The sequence below is a fragment of the Scardinius erythrophthalmus genome (genome assembly GCF_964197995.2).
Source record: "Scardinius erythrophthalmus genome assembly, chromosome: 6".
Taxonomy (NCBI): domain Eukaryota; kingdom Metazoa; phylum Chordata; class Actinopteri; order Cypriniformes; family Leuciscidae; genus Scardinius; species Scardinius erythrophthalmus.
In genome coordinates, this window is record NC_138226.1 from 9,352,361 (window position 1) to 9,379,867 (window position 27,507).

The following is a 27,507-nucleotide window of genomic DNA, read 5'->3' on the forward strand; positions in this document are numbered from 1 at the left end:
CATAACAATGTAAAATAAGATAAAATAAAACAATGTAAGATATATTTATTATCATATGCACAGTAAAACACCAAGGTTTTGACCACTCAATTAAATTATTTTTTTGCAAGTCTCCCTTACACAAAAATATACAATATAAATACAAACAGTGAAAAATGTGCATGTGCTGAAAATGACAATGCTGAATGGCTGATGGCATATCCGTCTCAAGCTCTTGTCTGAAAGGCAGCAGACAAGGAAAAAATAATCGTGCTTTTAAAGGCCCTCCAAAAATTTATCCCTGGCAAAAACATATAATACTGGGAAATATTTACAAATAATATTTTGCTAGCAAAAATTTATATATCAGATTCAGAATGCACTGCAACTTTTCTGTCGGTCAATGGAGAAAGATGCTTTTTGGCTCTTCAGGGTAATGGCATCTACCAGCAAAATGACCTATGCTAATCAGCCCAACCTTGACCAAATGGTTGCGACCCACCATTTGAGAATCACTAGTTAAAGTTACAACATGAAGACGTTATCCACAATGTCCTTAACAGAGGTTTATGTTTATCACACAGAAATAGCGAGTGATCGGGTGGCCATCCTTACAGATGATGAGGAGGACCAGAAGAGGAAATATGTCCTGTCTGAACCCTTTAACACTCTGTCCCTGGGGCAGGTGGCAAACACTACACCATGCAGTCAAACAGCACTGCCTGCCCCCTCAGAAACACTTCAGACTTCACAGAGTATGGACTGCACTGAAAGGTGCTGTGTGCGAATAGACAATCATCTCTTGATCTCCAAGGTCTTCTACTTCTTCTTTTACTCATATGAAATATGAAAGTGTGACTTACAGAAGATATACTTAGCGTACGAACGTGTCGGGAATCGTGCCATAACGTTAAGAGAGAGGTTAAGGAATAGGTTAAGAACTACTTAGCGATAAGAACGTTTTGGGGAACTGGGCCCAGGTTTCTCTCTCTGTCTTTTCCTCTAGCACGCACACACACACACACACACACACACACACTCACTTCATCTCTCAGCTGATCCTCATCGCAATCAGCGCTCGTGCTGATCACACTCATGCACACACACTCACTTCTTCTCTCAGCTGATCCTCATCGCAATTAGCGCTCGCGCTGATCTCCTTCTCACCTGTTTTCTCTTTAGTCTAATTTTCTCTGCTACTTCTAGCTACCGTTCTCCCTGCTTCATCGATTATTGTTTGTTTGTTTGATTATTGTTGTTCGTAGAGGACACGCTATTTTACGTCCTGCCCTGTCTTGTCCTAAGTTTTCTGCTGGTATGTTAATTCTGTTCTCTGCCCAGCTATCCAGCTGCTCGGGGTCTGCTACCATATCAGCTGTCTGTGTATCTCCTCATCTGGCCTTGGGATTGAGTCTCGTTTGCTGATCTCTGCTACCCTTTTCTGGGACCTCCACTGCTGACTCATCAGCCAAGTTTTGACATTTGTGTTCTCTTCAGTTCTGTGTCCGCGTGACGGCAGACTCCTGTGTTGCCTTTTTCAAATAAACATTGTTTCTGCACCTGCCTTTGCTTTTGGGTCCTCAGTTATCTCTGACAGAATAATCTGGCCAGGATGGACCCAGCAGAAGAAGTGCCTTTTCGTACAGCGGTCGAGGTTCAGGGAGCCATGCTGGGCAGACATGAAGAGGAGATTTCTGAAGCCAGACGTGCTGTGGAGACCCTGGCTGCGCAAGTTACAGATTTATCCACGCATCTTCATCATTTTCATCTGGAGTCGCCTGTTTCCCAGGGGATTCACAGTTCCTCCGAGCCTAGGATCAACAACCCACTGTGTTCAGTCGTTCCCGGGGCTCTTCTCTCCCTCCCCATCGACCTTACGACTGCAGTATTGAGCTCCTCCCGGGTACCACTCCGCCTCGCAGAAGGTTGTATTCTTTGTCTGCTCCCGAACGCGAGGCGCTTGAGAAATATCTCACTGATTCTCTCGCTGCCGGTACCATTGTCTCATCCTCCTCTCCCGCCGGGTTGGGGTTCTTCTTTGTGAAAAAGAAAGACAGCTCTTTGCGTCCCTGCATTGATTATCGAGGGCTGAATGACATAACTGTTAAGAACTGGTATCCTTTACCACATATGTCCTCAGCCTTTGAAATCTTGCAGGGAGCAAAGATTTTCACAAAGTTGGATCTTCGCAATGCGTATCATATAGTATGCATTAAGGAGGGAGACGAGTGGAAGACTGCACTTCAAATATCAGGTTTTACCGTTCGGTCTGGTCAAATGACGTAAATGACGTTTTGAGAGACATGCTAAATATCTTCCTTTTTGTATACCTGGATGACATTCTCATTTTCTCACCCTCTTTATGCTCCGCAGTCTGACCTCCACTGCTGACTCTCATCAGCCAAGTTTTGACATTTGTGTTCTCTTCAGTTCTGTGTCCGCGTGACGACAGACTCCTGTGTTGCCTTTTTCAAATAAACATTATTTCTGCACCTGCCTTTGCTTTTGGGTCCTCAGTTATCTCTTACACCACCATTTAAATGTTTATATTTCATGTAACTTTATTATTATAAAAATAAATAAGTGTAATTTAAGTGTTTGTATACAAATCAGTTAATTTTTACCTTCAATATTATAGTTGGCTAATGAAGCCTAGTAGGCTACAACTGACTCCCATAGTTTACAGTTAAGAGATTTGTTTTCCTTGAGAAAATTTGCCATGTATTGTACCTGATATCCAAAATATAAATATTGAATCGAATCGAATCGAATTGCAAGCTTGTGAATCGAAATCAAATCGAATTGTGAAATTTGTGTCAATACCCAGCCCTAGTGGACACTATCACTATTCAGTACTTGGGCCAACATAGAGATTGTTATGGACTTCAGAGGATGTGGGGATCTCTGGGATGGGGTATCGCTATGCTGTCAGTGGGCATTTGGATCGACCACATGGATTTAATCTCCATTCTAGGTGTAGCAGTGTCAATTTCCTTTCCATCCTTAAGCCACATAATATCAGGAAGAGGTTTGCCAGCAATATCAGCATCAATAGTAAATGATTCACCAGCCTTTACAATGGTAACATCTTTAGATTTTGAATACATAGAGACAGATGGAGCTTCAATCTCATCCTGAGCAGTAATTGGTCCAGTGCTTTCAGAGGGTACACTTAAAATACCAGCTGCATTTCTGGCTATTACTTCATATCTTTGTTCTTCTTCTAATTCAGTTATTGTAAATTGTGTGTCTATGATATTTGTGAAACTGGCCTTCATCCAATGACCTTCAGGCAGCTTCTTTCTTTTAATGATGTATCCTGTAATTGCACTGCCACCATCATACTGTGGTTTAGACCACTAAAGAGTTATCAGATTTCTTGTAATAACAATTGCTTCAGGACTTCCAGGGGGATCACATGGATCACGTGCAACAACACTTTCTGAGACTTTGCTTGATGGACTGATTCCTGCAATATTCTTAGCATACACTTTGTATTCATATTCAATTCCCTCCTCCAGACCATTTGTTCTCAATCGAGTGTCAGTAATAAGAAGCTTGTTAAGTTTAGTCCATAAAATGCTGTTCTTTTCTTTATGTTCCAGGTGATACCCAATAATAGGGCTGCCTCCATTATTGCTGGGGGTTTCCATTCAACTGTCATGTGGTCTTTTGTCACTGATGAAACAAATGGAGCACCAGGAGCTGCAGGCTCAGTGAAAGGATAACTGACCACAACTGGTGCTGAATCCAACGATGTGCTTTTTCCATATCTGTTCTCAGCAAACACTCTAAACTGATATTCAGAACCAGTCTTCAGCTTTGAGATTTTGATTGTGGTACAAGCAATGGTTGCTGAAACAATCTGCCAGTTAGTAGTGGTTGTATCACGTTTTTCCACTATGTAGTTGTTTATCTGACAACCTCTTGTGTATACTGGTGGTTCCCAGGACATGTTAACATAGGTGGCACACAATTTTGACTGGTCCGACTGGTGGGCCTGGTTTGTTAAAGAATGATTATCCCAACTTCCTCTGTGACCGTACCTAAATTATTTGTGGCTGTGATTGTGTACTTTCCAGAGTCCTCTCTATTTGCTTCTTTAATTTTAAGAACTGTTGATGTTGCCGTGCTTGAGACATTTAATCTAGTTGTTTCTTTCAGAGGTTTCTATCTTTCATCCATGCAATCTTTGGAGTTGGACGACCTTTAAATGGTATTTCCACTTTGAGATCTTCACCAGCTTGAACACTGTATGTGTTGGAAAGTATTTTGATGCATGGTTCAATAGTTACATCATTGCAATGACCGGAGCAGCTAATGGCTTTGGGTCACTTTTTCCTTTCTCATTGTAAGCTAAAACTCTGAAGAGGTACTCTTGTCCTGAACTAAGTCCGGTCACCATACCCTCACATGTTTTGGTGACTGAAGCAACTGTCCATTCCTCTGATCCTTTTGGCTGCATTTCAATATAATAACCCAAGATTCTACTACCACCATCATGATCTGGTTTATCCCAGGAAAGTGATGCTGTGGTTTTTGTCAAATCAGTCAAAGTTACCTTGCCAACAGATAGAGGAGGATCAGCTGCCTTCACAGATTCTTCTGTTTCTACAGGCAGACCAATTCCAAATTCATTTTCTGCCATGATTCTGAAGTAATAAATACCACCCTCTGTCAGATCACCAACTCGGAAGCTGGTCTTGGAGCACTTAGTAGTAATGTTTGCAAATCCTTGTCTATTTGATTCCCTCTTGTCAATTATGTAATTTTTTATTTTGGAACCACCATCAATAAGTGGTGGTTGCCAAACCAGGGTGGCATAATTTCTTGTTATATCTTTCACAACAAGGTTCTGTGGAGCACCTGGTGTATCAAGTACTTTTACTGACACAAATGCTGATTTAGTGCCAGCACTATTTACCAAAGTCAGAATGTATTTTCCAGCATCATTTCTGTCACATACATCAATTGATAACTGAGTGTAATCTGGTCCCTTTTCTAATTGGGCTTTAACTGGTAAATCTCCTTCATCCTTGGTCCAGTTTATCTCAGGAATGGGGCGTCCTTTGAATGGTATGTTAATTCTCATAGAACCTCCAGCACGCACAACAATACCTTTTCTCAACTCAGAGTCAAGCTCAATTTCAGGTGCATCCATCTTATCCACTGGTTTGACAGTTCCTTGGATTGCCACTGGTTCACCAACACCCAGTTTATTTAGGGCACATATGTGAACTTTGTATTCTTGGTGTTCAGTGAGTTTAGTAATTGTAAATTTAGTATCACTTAATCCAGAGGGTGGAGTACATGTGGTCCATTCTTCTTCATCAGCTTTACAAATCTCAACAACATAGCCCTGGATGTCTAAGCCACCATCATATATTGGTCTACTCCATGCAATTGTAATTGAATTCTTTGTAGTGTCAACAAGGTGGACATTAGTTGGTGGGCCAGGCTTAAATGTTGGATCACATGCTTTGTAATAAACAGTTTGTGGACTTGGTTGTCCAACTCCAGCAGCATTTTCTGCAGATAACCTGAATTCATATTCATGATCCTCTGTTAAGCCTGTGACTCTGAAACGTAAGTCTGTGACCCTGCGTTTGTTACATTTTGTCCACCGGACTCCAGCTCTGTCTCTCTTCTCTACGATGTAACCAACAATCTCACTTCCACCATCAGTCTCAGGACGAGTCCAACATACCGTCATAGAGTCCCTTGATATATTTGTTATTTCTAGGTCTTTAGGTGGCCCAGGTAAAACAAAAGGATTTCTCATAATCACTGGAGAAGATTCAAGTGGTTCACCATCTCCATACTTGTTGACAGCCATGACACGGAATATGTATTCATTTCCTTTTAAAAGCTTAGTAACTTTAAACACTGTTGCTCCACAATCACCTGAAACTACAGCCCAAGCAAGACGACTTGTTTCTCTTTTCTGTATGATATAGTGAGAAATGCTACTGCCACCATCATGTCTTGGAGGCAGCCATGACAACAAACACTTCTCACATGTTACACCAGAAATGGTCAAAGGACCTTCAGGGGGTCCAGGTCTATCTAGCACCTTTACATTGAAGGAGACAGACTTCGTTCCAGCCACATTAGCGAGGTGCAATGTGTATTGTCCTCCATCAATTCGAATGGCATCTTTGACGACAAGAATTGCTTTGAAGTCAGTGTTCTTGATCTCAGCTCTTGCAGAATTCTCGACTTCCACATCGCCCTTAAACCACTGCATTGTTGGAATTGGCTTTCCTAGAACGGATGCTTCCAGGGTAAATGTGTCTCCAGCATTCACGGTCAAAATCTGGCAATATTCTGAGGCAACCTCATAGGTTGGTGGTTCAAATTCATCCTTTGCTGTAATTGAGCCTGTGCTCCCAGAGGGCCTACTGACCGATCCAGCTCCATTTCTGGCAATGACTCTGAAATCATATTTGTAGTCTTCTGTCAGGCCTGTGACTGTAAATTCAGTTTCAAGAATGTTAGCAAAACTAGCTTTCATCCAACGGCCCTCTGGCAGGTCTCGTTTCTCCACAACATATCCAGTGACAAGGCTACCTCCATCAAATTCTGGTGGTGTCCATCTAAGTTTCACTGAGTGACTTGTCACAATCACTGGCACAGGGGTACCTGGTGGCTCACATGGGTCACGTGCCACACAGCCCTCAGAGATTTTGCTGCACATTCCAATTCCAACTATGTTTTCAGCATAGACTCTGAACTCATATTCAATGCCCTCTTCCAATGAAGATGCTTTGAATCTGGTGTCTTGGAGTGTTTTATTGATCTTTGTCCAAAGAATACTATTTTTCTCTTTTCTCTCAAGATGATATCCTAGAATAGCACTTCCACCATCTGAGACTGGTTTGTGCCATTCAACTACCATAGACTCTTTTGTGAATACAGACACAAATGGAGTTCCTGGAGGCCCAGGCTCTTTGAAAGGATACTGGGCAAGAACAGGATCTGAGTCAATGCCATAGCTTTTACCATGTCTATTCTCAGCAAAGATCCTAAACTGGTATTCAGATCCAGTTTTTAAATTACAAACTTTAAGTGTCGTCCTTGCTACTGTGGCAGAAACAACTACCCAGTTTGTGGTGGTGGTGTCTCTCTTTTGGACAATATAATTTGAAATCTGACAGCCTCCAGTGTATGTTGGTGGGTCCCAAGACAGTGTAATGCTCTCTGCACTCACTTCATCAATCCTGACTGGGCCTGTAGGTGGGCCAGGTTTTTCAAGTATGATTACTTCAAAAGTGGCTTCCTTTTGTCCAATTACATTAGCCACAGCAATGTTGTACATACCACCATCTTCTCTTGTTGCATCTTTGATCGTAAGAGTGGTATGATGTGAAGTGTCAGCAACATTTACTCTTGTGGTTTGTTTCAGAGCTGAACCATCTTTGGACCATGTAATTGTTGGTTTTGGATGACCAGCAATTCGTGCTTCAATTTTCAAATCTTGCCCAACCTGTACATTGTATGTACTAAGTTTTGTTCTCACTGAGGGCTCAATAGTGAGGTCCTTTGCAACAACAGGATTTGCAAGGAGTCTGGGATCGCTCTTTCCTTTATCATTAACAGCAATGACTCTAAAATGGTACTCCCCACCTTGGGCTAAATTAGTTACAACAGTGTCAAGGGATTTTACTTGAGCACAAAGAGACCATTTATCTTGATCTTTTGCTTGCATTTCAATTTCATAATGAGTAATTCTGCTGCCCCCATCATGCTCTGGTTTTTCCCATTTAAGAGAAACACTCTTCCGTGTTACATCCACTACAGAAACTTTACCAGGAGTTTGTGGCACCTCTGAGATTTTCAGAGGTTCTAGAGTCTCTGCAGGCAATCCAATTCCGTGTTCGTTTTCAGCAAGAACTCTGAAGAAATAGATGCTCCCCTCTTGGAGTGGTTCAATTTTCCATGTCATCTTGTTGCAGGAAGTAACAGCTGAGAACACCTTTCTTGTACTCTCTCGTTTTTCAACAATGTAGTTTTTTATTTTAGCTCCACCATCCAACAAAGGTGGCTCCCAGGTAAGAGTGACTGAATTTTTTGTCATTTCCTTCACACGGAAGTTTGTAGGTGCATCAGGAGTATCTAATACTCTGACACTAATAAATGCAGATTTTGTTCCAATGGCATTTTCCAGAGTTAAAGTGTATTTTCCACTGTCAAATCTATTAACATTTTCAATTACGAGTGAAGTGAAACTGCTTGTAATATCAATCTGAGCTGCCTCATTGATTTCACCTTCAGCCTTTCCCCACTTGACTTCAGGGGTTGGCCGTCCACGGATAGGAACAAACAATCTAAGAGAGCCTCCAGACCTGACAATGATCATCTTTCTCAGGTCAGCATCAAGATCAATATCTGGTGCTTCAAGTTTATCCTCTATGATAATGGATCCAGGGATATCAGCAGTTTCTCCCATGCCAATCTTATTGATGGCACAGATTCTGAATTTATACTCATGATTTTCAAGGAGTTTTTTAACCTCAAATCTTGTCTCTGTTATTCCTGAGGGCGGTGTACACTTCATCCATTCATCAGAAGTGACTTCATAGGCCTCAACAATGTAACTTTGAATCTCACATCCACCATCATAAATTGGCTTGCCCCAATGCAGGATAACAGATGCTCTTGAGACATCAATTACCTTAGGGTTGTTTGGTGGACCGGGCTTGAAGACTGGATCCACTGCCTTGAAGTACACTGTGGGTGTACTTGGTTTACCAGCCCCAGCTGCATTCTCAGCAGACACACGGAATTCATAACTTCGGTTTTCAAGAAGACCTGTTACTCTAAAGCGTAGTTCACTCACTACACGTTTGTTGCATCTTGTCCACCTAACGCCCTCTTTGTCTCTCTTTTCAACTATATATCTTGTAATTGCGTTACCACCATCATTAGTGGGTCTATCCCATGTGATAACCATGGAATCCTTTGTTATATTTGACACTTCAACATTACTTGGTGAATCAGGTGGCACAAACGGATTTGCTGCAATCACTGGATCAGATTCCAAAGGCTCACCAATTCCATATTTATTTACAGGTATCACTCTGAAAATATACTCATTTCCAGGAAGGAGTTTTGAAATTTTAAGATTGAGGGTTTGTACCTTAGATTCCACAACAGTCCAAACTAATCGGCTGGTCTCTCGTCTTTCCACTATGTAATGAGACACCTCCGCACCTCCATCATGCAATGGAGTTTTCCAGGAAATGCAGCACTTTTCACTGGTAACCCCATAGATTGAGATTGGGCCATCTGGAGGTCCAGGTCTGTCCAGAACCTTGACATTGACGCTAACTGATTTCTCTCCACCAACATTTTTCAGTAGTAAGGTATACTGGCCTCCATCAACACGGATAGCCTCCTTCACATTAAGAGTAGTTGTGAAGTCAGTATTCTTGATCTCAAATCTTGCAGTATTTGTAAGTTCTTCGCCAGCTTTTATCCAATGAACTGAAGGAATGGGTTTGCCAAGTATCCCTGCATCTACTTTGAATGATTCACCAGCATTAACAACAATAGTTTGTGAATATTTAGCATCCAAGTCAATTTTGGGTGGGTCAACTTCATCCTTTGCTGTGATTGCACCAGTGCTGTCTGATGGAGCGCTAGACACGCCAGCAGCATTTTTTGCAATGACACGGAACTCATACTGCTGCTCCTCTACCAAACCACTGACGACAAATTCTGTCTCAATGATATTAGCAAAAGAGGCTTTCATCCAGTGGCCATTAGGCAATTCTTTCTTCTCAATGACATATCCAGTGATCTTGCTGCCGCCATCAAAGTGTGGTGGTGTCCACCTGAGTGTTACAGAGCTTATTGTGACGATAACTGCTTCAGGTTTGCCTGGAGGATCACATGGATCTCTAGCCACCTGGATTTCTGATACTTTGCTTGCTTTGCTTAGCCCAACTATATTCTCAGCATAAACTCTAAATTCATATTCAATGCCTTCTTCAAGGCCACCTATCTTGAATCTTGAGTCTGGAATGATTGTTTTGTTTTGTTTCACCCACAGCAAGCTGTTTCTTTCCTTAAACTCAATATGATATCCCAAAATCTTGCTTCCACCATCACTACTGGGTTTGTTCCACACAATAACCATGCTTTCTTTAGTAGCAGACTGAACAGTGGGAGTTCCTGTTGGATTTGGAATCTCAAAGGGATATTGTGCAACAATAGGCGCAGAGAGAAGAACGGAACTCTTTCCATATCGATTTTCAGCAGCAATCCTGAATTGATATTCACAGCCAGTCTTTAATCTTGCAGCTTTAGTTGTTGTTCTCGCAACTGTTGCAGAAACAATCTGCCAATTTGTGGTGGATGTGTCTCGCTTTTCAACAATGTAGTTATTAATACTACAGCCTCCTTCATACTCTGGAGGCTCCCATGATAATGTAACACTGTCTGCAGTTACCTCATCTATTTTGATTGGGCCAGTTGGTGGTCCAGGTTTATCAAGTACAATAACATTGATGTCTGCTGTAGCTTCACCAGCTGAGTTTGTCAGTTTAATAGTATATTTGCCCACATCATCCCGTGTTGCCTCTTTTACCACAAGGTAAAGGTGTGTCTCTGCTACTTCAGCATTTACTCTTGTTGTTTCTTTCAAAGCAATGCCATCTTTTTGCCAGGTAACTGCTGCCTTGGGCTGGGCAACATATGGCACATCAATTTTCAGATCATCACCTGCCAGAACACTGTATGTGCTGAATACAAGTTTGAAGGCAGGAGCAATAACAACATCCATAGCAACCACAGGGACATTAAGTGGACGTGGATCACTGGTTCCCTTTTCATTGGTTGCTGAAATACGGAAGGAGTATTCTTCACCTTGTATTAAGCCAACAACAACTGCCTCTGTTACTTTAACAGTCATTACTTGGGTCCATTTTTCACTGTTTTTCGTTTGCATCTCGATAATATAATCAATAATTCTGCTTCCTCCATCACTGTCCGGCTTCTCCCAAGAAAGTGTTACACTGTTGCTAGTTACTTCTTTTAGAGTCACTTTTCCAGGAGGAAGAGGCTTCTCAGAGATTTTTATAGCTTCCATGGTCTCTACTGGAAGACCAACACCATACTCATTTTCAGCTAAAATTCTGAAGAAATACAAGCTTCCCTTTTGTAAGCCTCCAATTCTCCAACTTGTTTTGGGACAAGAGGCATTAACAATGGAATATGCTTTTCTTGTTGATTCACGTTTTTCAACAATATAATGCCTGATTCTTGATCCACCATCAATGACTGGAGGATCCCAGATGAGTGAAACAGAATCTTTTGTTATTTCTTTGATTGTAAGGTTTTGTGGTGCACCAGGAGTGTCAAGAACTCTGACATTAACAAATGCTGTTTTAGCTCCTGAACTGTTTTCCACTGTTAGCATGTACTTTCCACCATCAAATCTGTTTACATTCTCAATAAGCAGTGTGGTGAAGGATGATGTAATATCAATGGATGCTCTATCAAGGGGTTCACCATTCTCCCTTGACCATCTGACTTCAGGAACAGGTCTTCCTTTAATTGGCACAAATAATCTTAAGGTACTGCATGCTCTGATGTTCACTACTTTGCGGAGGTTTGAGTCAAGCTCAACTTCAGGTGGAAGGAGTCTGTCTTCTGCTTTAGGTGAACCAGGCACAGAGGCTGGTTCTCCAACACCTTCACAGTTAAGAGCTGAAATGTTGATCTTGTATTCTTGGTTTTCAATAAGGTTTGTTATGGTGAAAGATGTTGCTGTTAGACCTGCCTTTGGAGTGACAATTGTCCACTCATCTTCCTCTGGCTGGCATGTTTCAACAATATAACCTGTGATATCTGAGCCACCATCATAAACTGGTTTATTCCAAGCAAGAGTAATGGATGACTTTGTTGTATCCAAAACCCTAGGATTTCCAGGGGGTCCAGGTTGGAATATTTTGTCACATGCTTTGTAAAATGGACTTGAAGGGCTTGGTGCACTTAAGCCAGCAGCATTTTCAGCTAATATTCTGTATTCATACTCATGTCCAGGTGTTAGTCCTGACACTTTGAGGCGCAGATCAGTAACAGTCCTTTTATTGCATTTTACCCAACGAAGACCTGTTTTATCTCTCCTCTCAATGATATAGGTATTTATACTACTTCCGCCATTATGTTCAGGATGTCCCCAACAAACCACCATTGAATCTTTTGTGATAGAAGTTACTTCTGGTGGCTGTGGAGGATCAGAAGGCACATATGGGTTAGTGGCAACAGCAGGCTCAGATTCAAGAGGTTCCCCTACTCCATACTTGTTCACAGCCATGGCTCTGAAGATATATTCATTTCCTTTCAGCAATTTGGTAACCTTATAGCGGTTAACTTGTAAATCTGTGGCTACATTTGTCCATGTAAGTCTACTTGTTTCACGTCTTTGAATTATGTAATATTCAATCTTTCCTCCTCCATCATGAAGTGGTGGCAGCCATGACAGAATACATTTCTCTGTTGTCATGTCTGTGACATGCAGTGGTCCCTCAGGTGGGCCAGGTCTGTCAAGAACTTTAACATCGAAGACAAATTTGGCAAATCCTCCCGGATTGCTAGCAGTTAGAGTGTATGCACCACCATCTCTACGTAAAGAATCTTTGTTAATCAAGCAAGTATAGAAATCTGATGTTTTGATCTCTAGTTTTCCAGTATCTTCAAGCTCCTTGCCATCTTTAGTCCAAACCAAGGATGGAATTGGGCGACCTGTAACATGTGCATCTAGCTTGAAGACATCACCTGCTTTCACTACCACACCACTACTGAAACTTGCATCAGCATCAATCTTCGGCTCTTCAATGTCATCTCTGCAGACAATGACCTCTGAAGGTTTAGATGGTTTACTAACCGCTCCAGCTGAGTTCCTTGCTAATACACGGAATTCATAAGAAGCATCTTCTGTGAGACCACTCACAGTAAAGTTTGTTTCAAGAATGTTGCTAAAGTTGGCTTTGAGCCAGCGACCATTAGGAAGTTCTTTTTTCTCGACTGTATATCCAGTTATTGAGAAACCACCATCACCCTCTGGCTTTGTCCACTGAAGAGTAACTTCATGACTGGTAATGTTAAGGGCCACTGGTTGACTTGGGGAGTCTATGGGATCAAGTGCATATGTCATCTCAGATGGCTTGCTTGCTTTGCTGAGACCAGCCAGATTTTCTGCAATAACACGGAATTCATATGCAATACCATCCATCAGACCTGGTGATTTAAACATATTGCCAACTACTGGAGCTTTGCTGATCCTCTGCCAAAGTATGCTGTTCTTCTCTTTCCTCTCAATACGGTATCCTAAAATTGGGCTACCTCCATCTGAAGAGGGTTCATTCCAGCTGATTGTCATTGAATCCTTGGTGAAGGCAACTATTTGTGGAATTCCTGGCTGTCCTGGTACATCAAATGGATAAGCAGCCACCACCGGTTGTGATGTTATGTAGGGTCCAACACCATATCTGTTCTGAGCCTTAACACGGAATTGATATTCAATGCCAGTAGTAAGGCGTGCAGCTTTGAATGTTGTGCGGATAACAGTTGCTGCCAGTTCCACCCAGGATGTACCAGTGGTCTCACGCATCTCAACAATGTATTTATTAATAGGAACTCCTCCATCATTTTCTGGAGCTTCCCATGATATTAGAACATAGTCACAAGAAACTTCATCCACTTTTATTGGTCCAGTTGGAGGTCCTGGAATATCATGTACTTGAACAGTAATAATTTCAGTCAGAGTACCTAAAATGTTCTTTCCAGTCATTGAATACTGTCCTCCATCTTTTCTCTTAATTTCATTAATGTTAAGAATAGTAGAAGTTGCAGTATTTTCAACGTTTATTCTCTGTGTTTGTTTAAGTTCCTGATCTTCTTTCGTCCATACAACAAGTGGTCTTGGGCGACCCAGAACAGGGATCTCAACTTGAAGATTATCATCTGCTTTAGCTACTACAATCTTCTGATGTATACCTCTGAGGTCAAATTCTGGAGCTGTGGTTTGCTCCTTAATTACAACTGATCGACTTTCACGAGGCTCACTCCTGCCTGACATGTTTACAGCAAAGATGCGGAACACATATTCTGCATTTTCCAACAATTCTGTTGCAGTGTAGTCCAAAGCTTTTATTGTTGTCACATGGGTCCACTGATCAGAATCTTTCAGCTGAGCCTCTATCACATAGCCAGTTATTCGACTACCACCATCATATTTTGGTTTTGTCCATGCAAGAGTTGCTGTGTCTTTGGAAACATCAGAAACAATCAGATTATCTGGTGCAGAAGGAGCCTGAGAAGCTCTTATTGGTTCAGGTGTCTCTGCTGGTTCACCAATACCCATTTCATTCTCAGCTAAAACTCTGAAGTAATATTCTGCGCCCTCTTCCAAATCTGGAATTTTGTATGAGCATTTCTGCCAGTTTGCAGTTATTGTTGAGTAAGCCTTTCGTGTTGCCTCCCGCTTTTCAATAATATAATTTGTGATCTTTGAACCACCATCAATAATTGGAATCTCCCATTGTAAAGTAATGCTATGCTTTGTGATTTCCCTTGGTTTCAAATTTACTGGAGGTCCTGGGGTGTCCACAACACGAACATTGACAAATCCAGTCTTCTTTCCAGCAACATTTTCTAAAGTTAGGACATATTTCCCAGCATCATATCTTGTACACTCAGGGATGACTACTAGAGTGTATGATTCAGTAGTGTCAATATGAGCACGGCCTTTAAGAGGTATGTCTTCCATATGCCATGTTACTTCTGGAGCTGGCCGGCCCTTGATTGGCACAAATATGCGGATTGAAGCACCTGACTTCACAACAAGGGTTTTTCTCAGCTCTGCATCAAGTTCAAAGTCAGGAACCTCCTCTCGATCCACCAGTTCAATAACTTGCTCAACTTCAGAGGGTTCTCCAAGTCCTTCTGAGTTCTGTGCTCTGACTCTGAAGTGATATTTTCCTCCTGATTGTAGACTTGAAACTACAAATTCTGTTATTCTCAAGGGAGTAGTTGTATCTTGGACCCAATCATCATCTCCTTCCTTTTTATGTTCAACAAAGTATCCTGTAACATCAAGATCACCATCATAGAAGGGTCTACCCCAGTTAAATGTTGCTGTTGTTTTGGTGGTGTCAGTAATTCGTGGGTTGGATGGAGGCCCTGGTGGATCTGAAAAAGAATTAAATGATAATGATAAATAATCAAAATTCTTTGGAACAAAAATGAACAAGAAAAAATTCTGGAAATGTGTAATTAAAAAAAAAACAATTATCATCTTACATGCAATATCCTTTGTCATTACAGGTTGTGATGGCTCACTGGGCTCGCCAAAACCAGCCTTATTCTCTGCAGTGACACGGAATTCATATTCAATTCCCTCTGACAGGCCTGAGACCTTATAACGTAAATCAGAAATTGACTTCTTTGAAGCTCTGACCCATCTCATTTCTCTTCTCTCTTTTCTCTCAACACTATAGCCTTGAATGTCACTTCCCCTATCTATAGTTGGTCTCTTCCAGGAAATTGTTACAGCATTTCTACTGACATTATCAATTTCTGGTTTTGATGGTGGCCCGGGGGGTCCTGCAAAAAAAAGTGAAGAAGTTGAAAAAACAATAATATATATATATATATATATAGACTGAAACAAAAAAAAATGCAGTAAAAATTGAAGTTGGGATTACCAAAGCTGTCAACCATTTTAACTGGTCCAGATTGTGTCGCATCCCCAGTGCCATACTGATTGACTGCTGAAACACGGAATATGTATTCATTTCCCTTTATCAGCTTGCTGGCAATATAGCGGCAATCCATAACATTTTCAGCAAGCTTTGTCCAGAGTAGGCGGCTGGTTTCTCTCTTTTCTAATATATATGATTTGATACTGCAGCCACCATCTTCTTCTGGTGGCAACCATGTCAATGTGCATTTTTCAGCAGAGACACTGCTGGCTTCAATAGGACCTGGAGGTCCAGGCACATCTAGGATTTTCACTTTAACTTTTTCTTCTTTGATACCAAATGGATTGCTTGCACTAATGGTGTACTCTCCAGTGTTCTTTCGGCTGGCATACTTGATAGACAAAGTTGAAGATGTGGGAGTGCTTGTGATTTGGACAATATCTGAGGACTTGAATTCTCTTCCACCCTTAGACCACACAGCTGTAGGAGGTGGTTTGCCAAGAATGCTTGATGCTGTGATGATAATTGTTTCTCCAGCCCTCACAGTCACTCCATCCTTCATTTCAGGGTCAATTGTGATAGTTGGCGGTTCTGTAAAAAGTTAGTTAATGATTATAAACATTGGTATGTTTATGGAGGGTTTGGTTAAGCAAATTCATTAAAACCTAACAATATAACTTACCATATTCATTTTTGCAGATAAGAGGCTCAGTTGTCTCTGAGGGAGCACTGATAGCTCCAGCTGCATTTTTAGCCCTTATTCTGAATTCACAAGTACAGCCTTCCTGTAGGTCTGTAACAGTGTATGCACAGCTTTGGACATTCACATGGTTAGCCTTCATCCATGTCTTTCCAGGATGCTTTAATTTCTCAACAATATAGCCAGTCAATTTGTGGCCCCCGTCATACTTGGGTGCAGTCCAAATAAGTGTTACACTGTTTCTTGTGACATTGATCACATCAGGTTTGCCAGGTGGATCTATAGAAAGAGACAATAGTAATAACAAAAATCATTTTGTGCTCTCTTCCTCATAAACAGCACAAATAGAAGTAGGAAAAGTAAAAAGAGAGTACACTGAGACTCACCTATAGGATCAAGAGCAACAAGTGATTCAGTTATTTTGCTTGGCTTTCCAAGTCCTGCTATATTCATAGCTATTACCCTAAATTCATATTCCAGGCCTTCAACCAAACCGGTCACTCTGCATTCTTTCACTCTCAAAGGTGTCTTGCTGGCTCTCTTCCACATTACGCTATTTCTATCTTTGAATTCCACATAATATCCTATAAGCAATATTAGAAGTAAAAGTTTTTAGATACGACGAAACTGCTAAATAACTACAGTAAATAAATAAATAAATAACTGTAATAAAGAAATGTTTTACCTGTGATGGGAGAGCCTCCAGTATCTTTTGGATTAGACCATGTTAGGATAGCAGACTCATGACGAATGCTCACAACCTCAGGTGGTGCTGAAGCCCCTGGTTCATCTGTTGTAGGGAAAAGTGTGTATTTGATGTAAACAAATATTTTTAAATATCCAGCATATTTCATTAAATAAAAAATATTTGGGCTTTCCTGTTAAATACTTACTGAATGGATGTTTAGCAATCACTGGATGAGATCTGAGGAACTCTCCAAATCCATATTTATTTTCAGCACAAACTCTGAAGATGTATTCTGTTCCGTCATGAAGTCTTGTAACTCTCATAGAGTTCTTCTGAATCGCAGAAGCAACTGTGACCCACTTGTTAGAAGTAGAATGCCTCTTCTCCAAAATATAGTTGCTAACTTCTGATCCACCATCATCTTTGGGTGGGCCCCATTCTACAGTAATCGCCTCTGCTGTGATTTCATCAAATTTGATAGGACCAGTGCAGATTCCAGGCTTTCCAACCACTTTAATGTCAATAGCTGATTCCTTTGTTCCAGCAATGTTTCTCAAAATGATAGTGAATTTGCCAGCATCGATTCTATGGCAATCACGAATCAGCAAGACCGTGTTTGTTGCGGTTGATTCAACTGAGATTCTGCCACTATCTGATAAAGTAACATCACCCTTTTTCCATGTGACTGCTGGAGCAGGTATACCAATAATAGGGATATTAAGGCGAACAGTGCTTCCTTCCTTTGCCACATAGCTAAAGTCAGTCAAGTCTTTAAGGTTACAGTCTGGAAGGACTGTAAAGAGAAAAGAGAAAAAGGAATATATTAATGGACATAATTGTATACCCACTAAGACACAAATGCAAATATTAGGTACACCAGGGCTTCTCAAAGTGTGGGGAGAGCACTTCAGACAAATATATAATGTGCAACCAGTTTCAAACAACAGAGATTTTGCTATATATTTTATACCATGGTATGTTAATCTATGAAAATCTAATGAAAATAACTGGCTTCCGGCAACGGTCGACACGCATTCATGGGAGATGGATGCTGGCGTATGATGTAGGGCGTAGCGTAGTAAGCGTCGTGACGTAGAACGAAGTATAGCTAAATCAAACGCTTCGTCATACACCGGCATCCATCTCCCGTAAACGCGTGTCGACCGTTGCCGGAAGCCAGTTATTTTCATTTATAAAGTTTTAAATATGTATATTTTTACAACAAAACCGCACTGATTACCCTCAGAAGGCCTTCATTTATCCCCCTGAAGCCGGATGGATTACTTTTGTGAAGGATGCATGCACATTTTTGGGACTTGAAGGAGTGGACCCCATAACTTGACATTATAACCACTGAAAGATCTAAGACATTTTCTAAAATAACTGAAAATGTGTTCGTCTGAAAAATGATTGACATATGCATCTCGAACGGCTTGAGGGTGAGTAAATCATGGGTTTAATATCATTTTTGGCCGAACTATCCCTTTAAGCGTCCCGCCCCCTATGCTATAAATACCACCTGGCCAAAGTGACCGGTGTTGACACGGAATATGGGTTGGGAGATGTGTTCGGTTGCTCAAACACTCGAGTTTTATTCTGTTTTCCAATTGTATGTTGGTTAAAATTGAAATGGCTAGAATTTATTCACACCTCTACTGTTGAACCCAACGTTTCATCAGCACTCGGATTCGCTTCCATGGTGCTGTCAAATGCGACTTGCAGTCTGTGAGGGAAACTAAATGCTATTGGCTATTTAAAAAGGGGAGGAGCCATTTAATATGTCCTGCCTTAGCTTCCTGTTTCAGTGGAAATTACGTCAACGCATCATACAAAGCAGGCACTTTAGTGGGCCTTTAAATAAATTAATACTCTTATTCAGCAAGGATGTTTTCTATTGAACAAAAGTGACAGTAGAGACACTTATGATGTTACAAAAGGTTTCTATTTCAAATAAATGCTAGTTATTTTTTAATTACTTTTCTGAAGGATCATGTGATACTAAAGATAATTAGATAAAATTCAGCTTTGCCATCACAGGAATTACACACACACACACACACACACACACACACACACACACACACACACACATATTATATATATATATATTTATATATATATATATATATATATATATATATATATATATATATATATATATATATATATATATATATATATGAAAACAGTTATTTAGTTTTAGTAGTATTATAACGGAACATGCAATGATGACATGACATGATGCACAATTACAATTACCAACGTGATGTGATTGCTGCATAATGCAAAAGAGTTGATTATTAATAATGTAGTTATTTATTGAATGTATTTTATCATTTTACCATGCTGTTACTGTTTTATTAAACAGTTCATTTTTTTCCTCTTTGAAAATTAATTTAAGTTTAATTAAGTATCTTATAACTAAAGTATGCATTTATGAGCCTTTTAATGGCAGATCTGGGGAGTCTCATCTGAAACGCTGCACTCTTATTTACTGTATCTTTCTCTGCTGTGACTGTGAACTACATGTTGATTTAAGTGGATATTGAGACACAGGGTCCATCCACCTCATCTTTTATTCATGACAACTTTAGCCTGCAGCACAGATTGATGAAGCTTGAGGATGTGCTGTGTTTAAGGCATGTACGAATGCTGGAGAAGTGCCGTGATATGAACACATCGGGCAGGTATCAGTTCATTTCAGATATCTGATATGATGGTTCGATTTATCATCACTGCGGTAGCGTCAATCCTACAGACTGGCTGTCATTATCTCAGTTTGATCGTGCCTGTGGTATGACGGCCACAGAAAGACAGGGACTTCCCCTAAGCGAGCTGCAGTTGTTGCTGTCCTTCAGAGTGTGGATAAACACCCATGCGGTGTGTGTGTGTGTGTGTGTGTGTGTGTGTGTAGATGTGTGCACATATGAGTGAGACTGACACGGAGCGAGTCATGTGCATACTTCCAGTGAAGTCATGTGCTTGAGGTAATTCCTAATTTAAGTTAGTAGAGATTAAAGCCTGCAAACACCCACCCAACCGCTATAGGGTAAGGTAAGAAAGGCAGAAATAAAAACGAGAGAGAAAAAGGAGAGATACATAGAATGGGAATAGTCAAAAATCACAAATAATTAGAGTAAAACAATACAGACTTCAGAAAAATCTAAAATAGATTAAATAGGAGGATAACAGTGAGTAGTTGGTGGGGACAAAAAGACATTGTAAAGGAAAAGCAAAAGAGAAAGACATATGGCATTTAGCTGAGTGACAAGACAGGTGTAAACTCCACAAGTTGTCCAGAGGATTGACACATGTATCATGACTACTTGGGAAGAATGAAGAATCATTTTCACACATGGCACCTCTGAGTCCAGACCTTAAATTGAAAGTCTTTGGGATGTGCTGGACTCTAACATTGTCAATATGAGACCTTGACAAAAATGTATGCACCTGTTGATGGAAAAACATCACAAAATTTATTTCCATCAAGAGATGCATACATTTTTGGTCAAGATATTGTATTGACAATGCAAGAGTCAAGCACTCTGTAAAGTTTCCTCCAGCACATCCCAAAGACTTTCCATGAATTTAAGGTCTGGGCTCAGAGGTGCCATTGTCATCCTGGAAAATGATGTGTTGTTTTATGGTTGTTTAATGAAATGAAAAGCTACACACTCCATCAGTTGGGTTTAGAAGAACTGTTGCCAAACATATAATAATCGCTACATTAATGATCCAATCATAGGCTCTTAAGAATTTGCCCATTTAAATCCAAACAGTGACCTTTTTTGGCCGGGCAGTGTCCTGTATATTACTAAGAACTGCTTAGCCAATCAAACAAATTAGCATGACATAGCCATATTAGGAAACAATTGAGATTTTATTATAAATGCATAAATGAAAATTATTAAAAGAAATGTATTTTGCTATGCACGATTGTATGATTATCTTTTTTAGCGACTATTAGAACGAACCTATTGAGAACAACCACTGCCTTAATATTTCAAAATTTACACACCCAGATTCTCAGCCATGCCAGTAAAAAGCTAGATTTTCTGGTAACACCATATTCTGGACATTATCTAACACGCATAGCAAACAGATTATTCATTACTTTGAACACTGCAAAAATTCAAAGTTCTATTTGCCTTATACAGAATAGCTTTTCCACAGACCCCCTGGAGTACCTTCAGGGACCTCCAGGGGTCCAGAGACCCTTGGCTGAAAAGCCTGGCACAACACAAACCAAACTGGGTCCAGTTAGACATAACACACCCTTGAAAAAATATCCGATACCCAAAAGAAGATCATATAATGCTCAAGGTGCCAATCATTAACATAGAATGTAATAAATGTACATCAATTTAGCATTTTAAGAGCATGCTGCAAATACAGTAAGGGTAAAAGTTTGACCTGGCTAAATAAAACACCTAAACTCTATTTCTGTTGATGGAGTGCAAATGAGAAAATGTTAGTGGCATCGGTGAAACCATAATACTGTCAGAATTATGTGCTGTGACGTGGCCAGTTCTGCACTGTGAAGGATAACAAAGAGACAAAGCCAAAAATGAACACCTAAAGGACAATCCCCTCTCATCGCCTCACTGATCTAAAACCAACAGATGACTTCTGCTAAAAACAGCTAAAATACTACATATTCCTTAATTAAAAATTAACAGATTATTTTAGAGTATGAATGAACAGATCACCACTGTTTTTTTAGATGATACTGAAATTTCAAGATATATTTGTGGGGGGAGGGGAATATAACATTTAGCAATTTTACAAATAATGGGATTATTTTATTGTGCCAAATACTTCGCACTACATTTTTTTGAAAAGCCTGTCAATAAATTTCACAATTCCTCCTTGAGATGAGGGTGTTAAGACCAATGTTTTAATTTTGCCTGTGTATATACCAAGCAGCAACCTCCCTGTCTCTCTCTTGAAACCAACACGGAAGTGAATTCAACGGCAATTCATCGACTGGCCGCTTGAGGCTGGATGCAGAAGTGAGTCAAATCTGTATCTCCCCCATGTTAAAATGCCCAACTTTACAGCAGAAAAAAACATTTTTACAGCCTGGTGCAAAAAGTGGCTTTGGTCTATATACTGTAGCTTATTTTTCCCTTCATGACAACTGTGAGGGGGGTGAATTTTTTTTATAATTCATCCGTTTATATTAAGCCTTAAAATTTCTGCATAATTAAGGGTGTCCACTTTAGAGTGACGGCTGGATTCCCGCTGCTGTGGTCATTAGTCATCATTAGCCGTTTGTCTGCTGTTTGTTAGCCGTCACATTACCTCAGTTCATTGTCTGACTGTAAAAATAAATAAATTCGGGAGTGACGCGCTGCCAAGATGGCAATGGTCGGCCACGCCCATTTTAGGCTTCAAAAACGGTCTTCAGAAACCTACGGGTGACGTCACGGACACTACGTCCATATTTTTTTACAGTCTATGGTATATACATCGAAAAGCATAGAGATAACATTTTAGCTATATCGCCCAGCCCGTTTTACATGTTTATGTTTTACATGTTCCCACACATTCCTTGTAAAGACATGGTCAATTATGGCGCTTTTCCACTGCATGGTACGGCTCGGTTCGGTTCAACTCAGCACGGAACGGTTCGGCTCGCTTCGCTTTTCCACTGCGTGGTACGACTCGACTCGGTACGGCACGGTTCGGTTCGCTTTAGCTCGGTTGCTTTTCCACTGCAGTTAGTACCGCTTCAAAGTGGGTGGGACCAGGGCTTAATTTGAGCCGGAACACGCCGGAACATGTTCCGGCACCTCCGACATTGGATCCGGAACCTTTTTTATTGGATCCGGCACCTCCCGTGTCAATAAAATTAATTGCCTAAATTAAATAAAATAAAATTACTGTTTTAGTGTTCAATGTTTGTGACACATGACTTGCGCGCTTGTTGTACGAGTTGAGATTGATGTTAGCCTCGATCGTTTCACTCAGGGGAAAAATGTCAAAAAGACGCTAGACAGTCAGATCCCAAACAAGCAAAAATCGTTTCTGCTGATCAAAAAGGAGACCACGGTGGACACAGTAGCCTAGTATCGACATTATATCTCGTTATTTCGACATAATAAGGGGACATTAATCTGCCATATTAAGCGTCAGGGCCGGTGCTAGCCATTTGGGTGCCCTAGGCACAAATGCTTGGTGGTGCCCCCCCCCCCCCCTCCCCCTCGCGACACGAATGGACCAATTCTACAAATAAATAAATCTCCAGTTAACTGGCAGAGCATTCATTTCGTTCGTTTTTTAAATAAGATACTAGCGCTGAAATGTGTTTTTTTAAATCAAGTGCTCGTTGCCGCCGCGATCAGTGGCATTACGGATACAAAGTTTTCTCGCGTGGCTCGCGCACACACCGCACTGTTTTCACTCGACGCGCGCTTCAATCGCAACGCAACAGATTGAAGCGCGCGTCGAGTGAAAACAACTTGCGAATACTCTCTATTCATTCTGTTGAAATCACAAAACATAATGCAAACGTTTGCTTGTCCCTGCTTGATATACAACCACTGATGAACATAGCCTAATCGTTTTGATGAGAGAAAAAAAACTATACGAGAAAAAAAAAACCTATACAAGGGCGGATTTGAACTCACAACCTTTGACACGGCTGGCGAAAGCTCTACCACTGGACCATTGAGATAAACATTAATTTAATTGGCGGATCTATATATTAGGACAGACAACATGTATTAGGCTACATCTCATTAAACGACAAATTAAACCCCATGTAACCTACTATTTAAATCGATTGCTGGACATCGTAATGTTATTTGCGTCCATCGTCATTGAATTTTGAAATCAGATAGAGCTGGCCAGAGCGCTGCATAATAAGTAGCCACGCCGGCTTATTCAGTTGAAATACACACCGACAATGACACGCCCCTACTGCGTGCTAGAATCTCCGAAAAACAAGCCGATTTCAAAATCAAAATGTACGCTTTTAAATATACCAATACTGCTATCTCAAACATACAGAGGCTTGTAAAACTAACAGATTCTGCAAAAAAACGAAAATCACCAAAAAAAAAAAAAAATAAATAAACGACCCACGACCTTTTTTTTCATGACCCAGATTTTTTGGTGCCCCCCCAAGCACTTGGTGCCCTACGCGCAGTGCGTGATGTGCGTGTGCGGAGCGCCGGCCCTGTTAAGCGTTCTTATAATGGTTTTCTTTATATGGGAGGAAAATGCTTAACGTGTAAATGCGTTCATATTATGGGCTCATCTGATTTTTTGTACATAGCATATTTGTCAGGATTTTAGTATCATAATGATTAATAACGCACAATTATCCGTGAACTTGATTTGAACAAATGCCTTTCACTTGTGTGTGCAAAATTCAGAATTAAATTAATGTGCAGAAATGTGTACAAATAGAGAGTATGTAGGCCTACTATGCCGTTGTAGCCATTAAAAAAGCGCATTTAGTTTCATATTTGTTAAAATATTATAATGTTTTGTTTTTTTTTTCATTTGTTGATTTATGAAAAGTGAACAGCACTACCGAGTAAGATAGGATGCGCAATATGAGACATGGAGCGGGTCAGACATGATTTTGTCCGTTGAAGTTGAAGTTGTTTAGAAAGCCTTTCTTTAAAGTGAATTTCGTTTTGTATAAATTGTATCTTAATTTTAATAAAATTTTCATCAACCATTTGCCTGTAGGCCTATTTATTGAATACGAAACAAATATAACGGAGGCACCCGCGCGCTCACTTGCATTGCACGTGAACTACAGCACGAAACTCATATGCCTCACACAGACATGACAAATACATCAAATACACAAAGCTTGAAATGTCTTTAAACGAAATAATTCAAAACGAAAAAGGAAAAAGGCTTGATTATGTAATCCATTAGGCCTATTTATGTGCATTTCTCTCAATAAGTGCGTTCACACGGAGATGGCGATCGTCAACTTCATCTTTGCAGCTGAGTCGACAATTTTAGAGAAAATACTTTATTGTTTTTATTAATAAAAATCAATACACGCGTCACCGGATTTACAGATGCACGCACACATATTATTTCGAAATAACGAGATATTTTGTTGAAATAACAGTCATTATTATTAATTTATTTGTTCTATCTGTAATAAAATAAATAAATAAATAAACATTATTATTAATAATAGCCTACATCTTTTAGAATATTTGATTGAATGCTGAATGTTATTTAAGTAGCCTACTTGTTCAATTTAATAAAATTAAAACTTTAATTGTGATCATTAACATAACTGAATATTAAATATTTAGTGGCCAAGTTTTGCGCAGCTCCCCGTCAATGATCTATCTATAGCACCCACTCAGCTGGCGCTGTCCCTGCAGAGAAGCTACGTAGGCAGTGTAATTATTATTATTATTATTTTTTTTTTTTGTTCCGTTACCTCCAACCCTCGTTTTGAGTCGCCGGATCCACCCCCCCTCTGCGCTCCGGGACCTCCCACTTTACAAATTAAGCACTGGGTGGGACTGATCATTATAGTTGCCGCCTTGACATCATCGTAAATGCGCCACATTTCAAACGCACAACACAGGAACAATGGAGCCTATCGAGGGGATGGTGTTCTTGATTCTCGGTGTGTTGATGTTTTTAACTGCAAGAGGGAGAAATGTGTTTAAAATGAGACTGATGGCAGCAAAACAAAATACTGCTAAAAAAAACAAAAGAGTCTGGGAACACTTACAACGAAGCGCAGATGACGACATCACTCGGTTTGACGACACCAATCAGTGATCTGCAGTGTTTTCACGTCACATTTTAGTATCGGTACGGTACGCTTGGAACCTCAACAGAGGTGGTACCATTTAAAGCGAGCCAAAGTGAGCTGTACCGTACCATGCAGTGGAAAGTGAGCCGTACCGAACCATGCAGTGGAAAAGCGCCATTAGACACATTTTAGACTGTGAAAGCAAACAACCTCTGCAACATTTCGGCCCCAAAGGTAACTGGAAAAAGAACACATGAAACCTCGTCTTTCCCATTTGAGTAAGGCGAAGTGCTTACATCAAAGCTTCAGAGGAGAAGACAGAGCACCCTAACATTGGGGGTGGAAATTTCGCAGCTCTACATTAAGACGGGTGAGCAGTTTGTCTCAGGCCATCAGCTGCCCCCATCATTCCACTCTCGGCCACCAAACAGATCCTTGAGGTTACTGCCACCATGGAACCCCAAACAAACAAAGTGACTGAAGAAGGAGGGGTGAATACTTCACTGTATTTTTCATAATTGGATTATCCACCATTTTGTGAGACGCATCTGAGGGGTGTTACTCCTTTAGCAAATTATCACGCATCACATTTTGGTGAGTGAGAACGTTTGCCTTCCACCTTTTTTCTCTGAAGTCTAAACTCGATAATGAGCTACACAAGCTTGATGATAGGGCACAATGTCCTTATGTTGGGGTGTTCCATTCATTTCTACAAGGCTGTAGGTAGACTGATTAAGCCACTGACCTTTCAAAATGAAACATTAAATGTTAATATACTTAGCTACATTCGTAGTTACCTTCACCCAAATTCAAAAGGCTGGGAGGCGCCATTCCTCTTACTTCTTCATCAGCACCCTTCTTCAGGGTCATCTGGACCTCAGCCTTCCTCATGATGCAGTTGAGAGCTTCTTTACAGACTGCTGCACGTTATTGGACTGATTAAAGCTTCAATTTACATTCAAACGTATCTCTAATCTTTAAACTGTCCATAAATAAAATAGCTTTTCATAATTTGGTGTTTTGATATGGTAAACATATTCCAAACATTCAAGCAGACATTATCAAATGCAAGACTCCACGCCCGGTCTAAGTTATCGATGCCAGATAATGTAATACTTACATATCCAATGACTTCATTAAAAGGTGGAAATCTCTACCTGCATTAACAGAAGACCTTCTGAAAGGCCTTCAGGAACATAGAAATTTCCCTCAGGTTTTCTGCATTATAAATGTTTTGGAATATGTTTCTCACATCCTTGAGACATCCAATTAGAGAATCAGAAAACAAAAAGCTTAATCTTTGTCCAATTAGACGAATGGAGCTTGTGCATGTACTCCTGGCTGGTTGGTATTTTTAGAGCGAGTCCCAGAGGATCATATTGCATTAGCAGCTACCCCTGTTGCCTTTTGGAATATTTGGCCTCAGCTTTTCACCCTCAGACTCAGGTCCCACAGTTCTTCGGCATCTAAGGAAAAAAATGACCACTGGATCCTTTAAGCGATTACTCAATTGCAGGATTTCCAACTCTGTAGTGGTTTCCAACTCAGTGCCTGCAGTGCCCAGATTTCGTCCCCTTGCCCTCCAAGTTAAGCTGTCTCACTCATGATAGCCCCCTCCCTCCACTCGAATGTTCCCCCGGGGAGGTGACAGACAAGTCCCACTAAGTCATCAAGGAACAGC

General features: G+C 40.5%; 1 protein-coding gene across 2 annotated transcripts; it reads right to left on the minus strand.

Moving 5' to 3' along the window:
• Nucleotides 1-15: 15 nt before the first annotated feature.
• LOC308692899 (titin-like) lies at nucleotides 16-27,477 on the minus strand. 2 transcript variants are annotated; one of them, XM_081369391.1, is made up of 9 exons: nucleotides 26,947-27,477; nucleotides 26,624-26,746; nucleotides 17,283-17,870; nucleotides 17,075-17,179; nucleotides 16,776-16,973; nucleotides 16,372-16,668; nucleotides 15,693-16,280; nucleotides 15,289-15,591; nucleotides 16-15,177 (listed from the first exon to the last, which is right to left on the minus strand). In XM_081369391.1, exons 2-9 carry the CDS (start codon nucleotides 26,715-26,717, stop codon nucleotides 4,271-4,273), a joined length of 13,080 nt encoding a protein of 4,359 aa, XP_081225517.1. In that variant the 5' UTR covers nucleotides 26,718-26,746; nucleotides 26,947-27,477; the 3' UTR covers nucleotides 16-4,270. The 2 variants fall into 2 exon arrangements, with proteins under 2 accessions (XP_081225517.1, XP_081225516.1); XM_081369390.1 differs by having other exon boundaries at nucleotides 26,624-27,476.
• Between the last annotated feature and the right edge of the window lie 30 nt (nucleotides 27,478-27,507).

Coding starts and splice junctions, on each gene's coding strand:
- LOC308692899 (XM_081369391.1), bottom strand. CDS start 26,717: ATGAGGAAGGCTGAGGTCCAGATGACCCTGAAGAAGGGTGCTGATGAA. Junction 17,871..26,623: donor CCTTTTGAATTTGGGTGAAG/GTAACTACGAAT, acceptor TTCTCTTTACAG/TCCTTCCAGACTGTAACCTT. Junction 17,180..17,282: donor GATTGCTAAACATCCATTCA/GTAAGTATTTAA, acceptor TCCCTACAACAG/ATGAACCAGGGGCTTCAGCA.